Source organism: Arachis ipaensis, chromosome B07 (assembly GCF_000816755.2).
Source record: "Arachis ipaensis cultivar K30076 chromosome B07, Araip1.1, whole genome shotgun sequence".
NCBI classification, from domain to species: Eukaryota; Viridiplantae; Streptophyta; class Magnoliopsida; order Fabales; family Fabaceae; genus Arachis; species Arachis ipaensis.
Genome location: NC_029791.2, coordinates 103,251,183 through 103,260,263, shown reverse-complemented (window position 1 = coordinate 103,260,263; position 9,081 = coordinate 103,251,183). Strand labels below are relative to the sequence as shown.

The 9,081-nt window shown below is 34.3% G+C and overlaps 1 protein-coding gene across 1 annotated transcript; it reads left to right on the top strand.

Moving 5' to 3' along the window:
* Positions 7,107 to 7,757, top strand: LOC107607539. The gene is made up of 3 exons (XM_021107901.1): positions 7,107 to 7,347; positions 7,427 to 7,639; positions 7,746 to 7,757. Exons 1-3 carry the CDS (start codon positions 7,138 to 7,140, stop codon positions 7,755 to 7,757), a joined length of 435 nt encoding a protein of 144 aa, XP_020963560.1. The 5' UTR covers positions 7,107 to 7,137.

Below are 9,081 nucleotides of genomic sequence, written 5' to 3'. Positions count from 1 at the left end.
GGTCACAGGCAGAATCTATATTGATCTATTTTATTTTATTTGTTTTGTTAAAAATAATGTGTAACTATTTATTCTAGTACTTATAAATTTTTGTCACACAATTTTAAGACTTTTCTTTAGCAGCATGGGATATCTCATCGCCTTTCTTGCCCACACACATCAACGATAAGGTGTTATTAAAAGAAAGCACAGGCACATCACTGTGATAGGTATATCCCTTCTTGCCATATCTAAGCTTATTATAATATTTTGGGAAGATGCATTTCTCACTGCTACATTTTTAGTTAACAATTTTTTTGTAAATTTTACATATGAAATCTCCTTATGAACTTTTGCATCACATTAAACCTAATTACTCTATTCTAAAAGTATTTGGTTGCTCTTGTTTTCCAAATTTAAAATTCTTTAATCAAACAAAGCTTGACTTTAAATCTCAGAGATACTTATTTTTGGGTTATGCACCCCAATCCAAAGAATTTAAATGCATGAATTCTATTGGCAGAATCTTTATTGCTAGCAATGTAGCTTTTTATGAGATTTATTTCCATATTCTTCCATGTTTAATTTTAAAAATGTCTCTTCTAATAATTCTTCTTCTACTTCTTGTTATGAGGCATTATTAATCGTTCAAAATTTGTCAATACCAGTCAATTCAACACTCTCTTAGTCTTTCAACATTTATCCCATTGATTCTATTTACCCAATCTCCCTTGTTACCTTCTATATCAACTAATGACATTAATTTCTCCACTACTATTTCTTCAAATTCTTACTTATTACCTTCTCCTTCAATCTCAAATCAAATTATACCTACATCTGGCACTGAGATATCATTGCCTGGATCCACTACTTCTCCTCCTACAGCCTCTAATAAATATTCCATGATTATCATATCTAAGTTTAAAATCATTAAACCAAGAACTCTTGCTACTACAAAAGCAAATTTAGACTTGGTTCAGCATATACCTAAACCTGTTTCTCAAGTATTAGCTTATCTTCATTGGCATCAATCCATGATAGAGGAGTTCAATGCTCTCATTACCAATAAAATTTGGCATCTAGTAAATCCTCCACCAAATTTTACTATGATAGGATGCAAATGGGTTTATACCATTAAATAAGATCCAAACAACAAGATTAAGAAGTATAAAGTACGACTAGTAGCCAAAAGGTTGTTATCAATTTGAGAGAATAGATTATTGTGAAATTTATATTTTGGTTAGTAGCCAATTACTATGCGAATTATTTTATCCATTGCATTGTCTAAAGGTTGGTTATTGCGTCAATTTGATTTTAATAACATATTTTAAATGGTGATCTAACTGAAAATGTCTATATGCAGTAGATTCCAGGCTTTTCTTCTACAAATTCATTTCTTATTTGCAAGCTTGATAAGGCTATTTATGGTCTTAAATTTAACGACCCAAAATTTTGAAAATATAAATATAAATAAGTTATAATTTATTTCATAAATTGGAGTTTCTTATTTTTAGAAATTACTTTATTAAAAGTAATTAAATTAATTTTATAACTATTTGAGTTCAATTAAATTCATATTCTTATATATATTTTTATTATTATGATGAAATATTTTACATAATTAAAACTATAATTTTAGTAATTTATAAATAATGAAAATTATATATATTTTAATTTGAGTTAATTCTAATAATTTGTAAGTAATGAAAATTATATGTATATTTTAATTTGAGTAATTGATATTTTTAATTTAAAAATAAAGTTTAGTTAATAATATTATTATCAAGTTTGATACCCGCCGATATGAGTAAATATCGGTACTTTTCAGTGAGCATAGCCTTGCTAATGCTTCACCGTATATCTTTTATTGTTACCTTGCTAATGTCATTTATATTAGTAACTCATATATATTTTTACTTGTGTTTTAATATATTCAGCTTTTATAATTATCCGTTTAGGATATTTATAACTTGAATTGCTAACTCAGCAGCCTTATAATGCGACACCCAACCCCACATGTGTCATCTAACCAATAATTCTTTATCATTAATCATCAAAACAACCATGCAAATGTTCATTTGGGTGAGAAAAAGAAAAGAGAACCGTGAGAGAGAAAGAAAGAAAATCATGGAACCTCAACCATTTTGAGTTTGATTTCTTAAGATCCGTAACTCCAATAAAAAATATAATCCGATAAAAGTATCCGTATCCTCTTTCTCTATATGTTGCAATTACTTTTGTCTGGTAGAAGTTGATGGTGACGTAGCTTCTCTTCCCCTTGAGTTCAGCCAATTGGAGTTCTAAGAGGCACAGACGATTTTTTACGTTTTCTTCTTTAGCAGTTCGGTCAGAAAGCTTCTCCGGAGTTTCTGTTGTTGTGATTTCTATACGGAAGTAGAGTTTGGTAATTTTATAATAATTAAAAGTGAATTGGATGAGTGAATATTGGTTTGATTGATTACTATTTGGGTTTGATTAAGTTTATGTCGAATTATTGTTGTTTGCTTGATATTTTGGGTCGACTATGTATGAACAGCCAGCTGGGGGTATTTTGGTTATTTTGAGCTGTTGTGGTGCGGCATTTTGAGATAAAATTGGTGAGGTCCGATGGCCGAGAGACTAAATTAAAAGTTACGAAGAATCAGTAATCGAAAAACTCGAAAACGGATCAAAATACAAGTAATATTCTGAAAGAAAAAGGTTAAGGTTTCGGTAGGGATGGCAAAACTCTCCGAGACGCGGGGATTCCTGCGTAGACTGCCCTGAATGGGGATTCGACTGTGGAGAATTTTTTCCGTAGGGATGGGGACGGGGACAAAATTCCCCCGAGGCAGGCCGGGGACCCGAACGGGGATCCTCGCCCCATCTCTGCTAATCCCCGAAATTCATAAATTTACTGAATTGTCCTTAATAGTTTATTTTTCATATATGTTTTTTAGTTATTTCACACACACACACACACACACACACACACACACACACACACACACACACACACACACACACACACACATATATATATATAGAAACCCAAAACTCCTAATCCTCATTTGCATAACCCTTCTTCAATTCAAAAATCCCTAACGTTGTCCATACTCCATCCAACCTCTTTGCGGCGTTCCTTTCCGTAACTCTGTCGTCGTGTCCATTCTCCTCTCTATTGCTGCGTCTCCCACATTGTCCACTTCTCTATCCTCTGGCTCGCCGTTGCGTCCCCCACTGCGTCATTTCGAAAGAAGTCACCATCTTGTCATTTAGACTTTTTATATAAAATCTTGTTGTTTTGTATAGAATGGATGCTTACACCTTTATTCATATGAAAATTAATAATTAGTTAGAACTATCAGATAGATGGGGAATGAGATCCCCGCAGGGAATAGGGCCTGTGGGGAATGGGGATGGGGAGAAATATTCCCCCACGGCGAGGAACGGGGACGGGGACAGAGAGTAAATCTGGGGGTGGGGATGGGGAGCAGGGAGGCATCCCCCGCCCCTGCCCTACCCCATTGACATCCCTAGGTTTCGGTTTTGGTATAAGAGAAAGATTAGTAATTAAATTTTATTTTTGAAAGGTAACATTGTATTTGTATATAAAAATCGAGGTACAATTTGTCATTATGTAAGTTTTCGGGTATTTTGGGTAATAAATAAAGTACAGGAATAAAATGGATATTTTATAAAAGTTCAGGGTTACTTTTATAAATATTGAGATAAGTGAGGTTTTAAATATAATTTTATAAAAATATTGGGTTAAAAATAAAATATTTAAAAGTTTGAGGTTTAAAACGTAGATAATAAGAGTTTAAGAATAAAAGCTTTACAAAGCTAAGTTTTTAATTTTTAAAAAAAGATATAAATATTATTTATTTATCATTTAAATTATCTTATTTATATTATTGTTATCTTTTTTTTATTAAGAATATTTAAATCAGAGAAGAGCAAACATACAGACCCTTAAAAAGTTTTAGAGGACACAATTAATTTAAGACTCTTATGATTCTTTTTAATAAGTCATTAGGGAAAGGCGAGGGAAGAATGTGAAGTTGAATTATGGTAAAGAATTAAAAGTTTGAAGAAAACAAGAGACAAAGAAAAGAAGTAAGAAAATAAAAGAGAAAGATGAGAAAGAAAAGAAAAGAAAAAGAACAAAAAGAGAAGGATGTATTAAGTAAAAGGATCCTTGCCACAGAAGAGTAGAGAGCAGTGACTGAAAAAATTTTAATGAACATCTGCCACAGTAGAGCAGATAGAAAAGAAGGTATTAATTAAAGGGATCTCTACCGTAGGAGAGTAGAGAGCGAAGATTGACAAGAAATTGAATGTTGTTGGGCCTTAGTGCCAAGTGTCTGGTGAGGATGGCGATGCGTAACGCTCACTTAATACTATAGGGACGACTCAGTGAGGACGGCGATACGTAACACTCACTGGAGACCGAAAGGAAGGTTTCCCCATGAGGACGGCGATGTGTAACGCTCATGGAGGAGATGTTGGCTGAGATAGGGACGGCGATACGAAACGTTTATCTCAGGACCAGTGTCAGAAATAAGGTAACAAATTGACACATGAGCTCATAGCCTGTATAGGACTAGACATGCGTCATACTTGTTTGTGTATATTTGTTTGTGATTGTGTTTTCTATTATTGTGTGTGCTTGTGATTGGTTTCTAGGTTCTGTAATTGCTGATTTGGATTATACTTTATTGACTGTTGTTATTGACTGAAAACATAATGAAACGAACTTAACTTCTAACCCCAACCCTAGCTACTAAGAACTCCCTAGTTCTTACCCCCTATTTTCACCCCTTTCAGCTACAGGTGCAAATGTTTTTGCGGGGCTATAGGAGCATAGAAGATTATGTTTACGAGTTGAGCTGTTAGATTTTATTTTTCCCTCGTCGTTTATTGTTTTGGTTTTTGGAGGGGTAGGATTTGTAGTTGAGGATCATTGAATAAGTCTATATATATAATGCTATGTGGATATCTATATTTGTGATTAAGTAAGTAAAAGTAAAAACTATTTCGTTTTCTTAATTAAAGTTTCAATTCGTATTTGTGAAGGCTCGATATTAAATAAAGATTGTATAGAATAAGAAAATTTAGAGGTAAATAATGCCTGAACTTTTGGTACGATCAGGAGGTGCTAAAAGTTAGGGTGTTACATTAAACAAGCACCTCGTGCTTGGTTTACAAAAATTAGTTTAACTTTGTTTGATTTTATCTTTCACAACACTAAATCTGACCCATCTCTCTTTGTTAGATTCACTCAACATTCAACTACTCTTATACTTGCTTATGTTGATGATATGGTTGGCAGTGACAATGCAAAAATTGTTTCTCTTATTTCTCAATTGAACTCATTTTTCTCTCTTAAAGACCTTGGTTCTTTACACTTTTTCATTGGTTTAGAGTTCAATTTTCTACCAATAGGGGACCTTCATATATCACAAACAAAGTACATTTATGACTTTTTTTAACTAGAGCAAACATGCCACAATCTAACTCCATGCCAATACTAATGCATCAATCTATGAAGTTGACTTCTAAAGGTTCAGATTTTCTCAAAGATCCAATTATGTATCTATTAATTATAGAAGGATTACAATATGCAACCCTCACTATCCTAAAATAGCCTTTTCTATGAATCGTATTAGTCAATTCATGCAAAAATCACAACAATAACAACATTAAAGAGCTATGAAAAGAATCTTGTGTTATCTCTTAAGTATGGCCTTTCATGGTGTGCAATTTACCAAGTGTTCTGACATGTGTTTATTGGCATTTTTAGATGCAGACTGGACAAATGATGTAGATAATAGACGTTCAATAAGTGGATATTGCATTTTTTTAGGGAGTAATATGATATTTTGGAGCATTCGCAAATAATACATTGTGAGTCGATCTTCAACTGAAGCTAAGTATTGCTATCTTACTGAAATTGAGGCTGAGCTTTTATAGATTCAAAATCTTCTTCATAAACTCATAAAATTTCATGTCTTGTCTCCCCTATCATCTTCTGTGACAACTTGGAGCTATTTTGTTAGGTGAGAATCCTATTCTTCATAGTCGCAACAAGCATTTCGAGCTTGACCTTCATTTTGTTCAAGAAAGAGTTGTTAGGTTTTTTCTCTCCTTTGTGAGACTCAAGTCCAATTTTTTGGGGTATATTCTTGCACCCTTGTGTCTCTATCCTAATCAGGTTTTGGGGTCAATTTTGAGAGTAAGAGTATTGCCAGAGAGAAGAGAGAAAACAGAATACCTATTTTTATGCAAAGCAGCAAATTTCAAATAGCAGTTTCTTATTCGTTCACTGTTGGATCGGCATGAAATTTAACTTGTGTGTTCCTCTCATTTTGTTCTTTATTCTGGACGGTGAAGATGTTGACTGAAAGTCTCCAGTAGGAGAAATTGTCTTCACAAGAGAGAAAATAGGTTTTCCATTTTTACAGAGAGCAGTAATCTTTGAACAGTAGTTTCTCATTCTTTCACCATTGGATCGACGTGAAATTGGACTGCAGATTCTTCTCATCTTGTTCTTCATTCTGGACGTTGAAGATTTTGATTGGAGGTTTGCAGAGGAAGAAATAGGTTTCGAACAACAACTCTATTTTTTGGTATTTTTCATCTTCTTACTTTTCATTTATAAGCTTTGATGCTTTGATGTTTTAAATAGTTATATGCACGATTTGTGCTTTGTTTGAGACTCTCTTATACTTTATTTGATTGTAGTGGAGCTATTTTATTGGTTTGGATGACTCGTGATTTTTACCTCTTACATTAAGGAGATTTCCGCAGTGGCTCTTCTGCAACCCTTTCGTCCACCTAGGAGCGAACCAAGGCCTGAGCCACAGGCCGCTAATGGTTCACAAGTGACGGAACTGTACAATGAAGACATTGACCCGGAGGCGAACCAGGTAGATTCGTTTGAGGAACACATTGACAGGATGTTTGCTGCTTCTGATGCTGTAAAGCGAAAATGACAAAAAACTACTGAGTTTTGGGATGTTGATCTCATTAGTAACAAGTGTTGAACGATAAAACTTTTTAATTGATCAGCCAATGATATTGTTATGCTCCTTACATGTGGGCTACGTTGAGCACATAAATTACATTTTTTCTTCTTTATTGATAGATTCTGAAGGAATAATCAAGCAAGCTAAAATGAGTGTGAGGGAGGCTATGGAGTGGTCTCTTGATGGTAGCAAGATCATCCTGAGGTTTAATGAGGAACTGCAGGCAGTCAGAGATGGAGCTGGCCTATTGAATGGCATTATAGGAGCGCTGGATTCTGATTACAGCAAATTTTCTATCTGTGAAAAGAGTTGGGCAAAGGTGCGGGGCAAAGATAGGGTTTATGATGATTGTATAAAGGTAATGACGTTCGGCAAATTTTTTAATCATATCATACCTTCAACTTGCAATTACTTACAGCTGGACATTGTCGTCGCAGGAGATGTTCCACTTCCAGCATAGCAGTGGTAGAATCAAGAAAACACTTTTGCAACAAATGGGGAAGTCCTGGAAGGATACAAGGGGGAGGCTGTTTGACTCGCATTACAAACCAACAAGGACACTTGAGCAGAATCTTGATCAGCGCCCGGAGAGAATTCCTAGAGAGCATTGGAAGTGGTTCATTGATTATCATAATGATCCTGCAACAAAGGTACCCCATTCATTTAATACATATACTTTTTTAAAAAATAAATTCCATTGAAATAAAAAAATGTAATCCGTTTGTCTAGTTGATATGATTTGGTGTATATAAACAGTTTTTATTCTGATTGAGCTGAATTTGAACCCTGTTGATTAATATACATGATTAAATCCGTTTAATATATTAATTCCCAGCATAGGTCACAGACCAATAAGAATGTTTGACTAAGATGATAATATATACATGCATGATGCTGAGAATGGTGTACACCATGCTTCCTTATTGGAATCTTATTTTTTGTATGTTACCATATAAGACATTTAATTTAATTTGAGTACCCCTATTACTATAATTTATGCTATATGATTATTATTGGACTATCTCACAAGGCCTGCTAAATCTTTTGTTCGTTAGTTGTGGTATGAGTTATGGGTTGCATTTGCATATTAGAAATACAATAATATTGTAAACTTCTTATATGTAAATAGGGACTGCATCCATAAAAATATTCTTTTTGTTAAAGCAATACTTGAATTTATATTATGTACAGTTTATTCAAATTCTTCACTACTATATTTAATGCCCCATTATCTTTAGTCTCTTGCAACGTAGGATGTATGTATACTATACTTAGCTATATTTACTACTTCATTGAATTCAAGCTTACTGTTGATTTTTAATAGGCAAAGTGCAAGCAAAATGTGCTGAATCGAAAGAAGCAACTTTACACGCACACTGGCGGATCTAAAAGCTTGGCTAGGGCTAGGGAAGAAGAGGTAATATAAACTTGTAATAAAGTATAACTGGCATTTAGCGTTGATTTATTCATAGAGTAAAACAATGTTAGAAGTATTGCAAAAATTAAAAAAAGTGAAATTCATGGGATAAATTGTATTGTCACAGTCACAAATACAAGGGAGGACAGTTGGTAGGGGAGAAGTATGGATCCTAAAGCACAAAAGACCTGATGGCAGCTATATACATGAAGAAACTGGGAGGATTGGTGTAAGTACACTTAGTCATATATGTTGTAACATGTTGGGTTTAGCAATTAAAATGTCTTCAGTATGCTATTAGCCTAGTGTGATTGTGTAATTTTATTTATGCTTGCAGGAAAAAATATCTGAGATTGAGCAACTGGATGAATCTACAAGAATATTGTCAGAAAATGATTCTCTTGCCCAAGCTCTGGGTAAAGAGCACCCGGGTAGAGTGCGTGGGATGGGACACGGGCCGATACCAAGTCAACTCTTTCGTCCGAGTTCGCAGCCGCCGGTGGATAGAGCTCAAGTAGAAGAGGCCCAAAGGATGCTGTGTGAACTACAAGCGGAGGTGACGACCGAAAAATTGAAGAGGAAAGCAATGGATGATGAATTAGCAGCAGAGAAAGCGAAGAGGCAGGCAATGGAGGATGAATTAGCAGCAGAGAAAACGAAGAGGCGGGCAATAGA

Coding starts and splice junctions, on each gene's coding strand:
- LOC107607539 (XM_021107901.1), top strand. CDS start 7,138: ATGAGTGTGAGGGAGGCTATGGAGTGGTCTCTTGATGGTAGCAAGATC. Junction 7,348..7,426: donor TTTATGATGATTGTATAAAG/GTAATGACGTTC, acceptor TTGTCGTCGCAG/GAGATGTTCCACTTCCAGCA.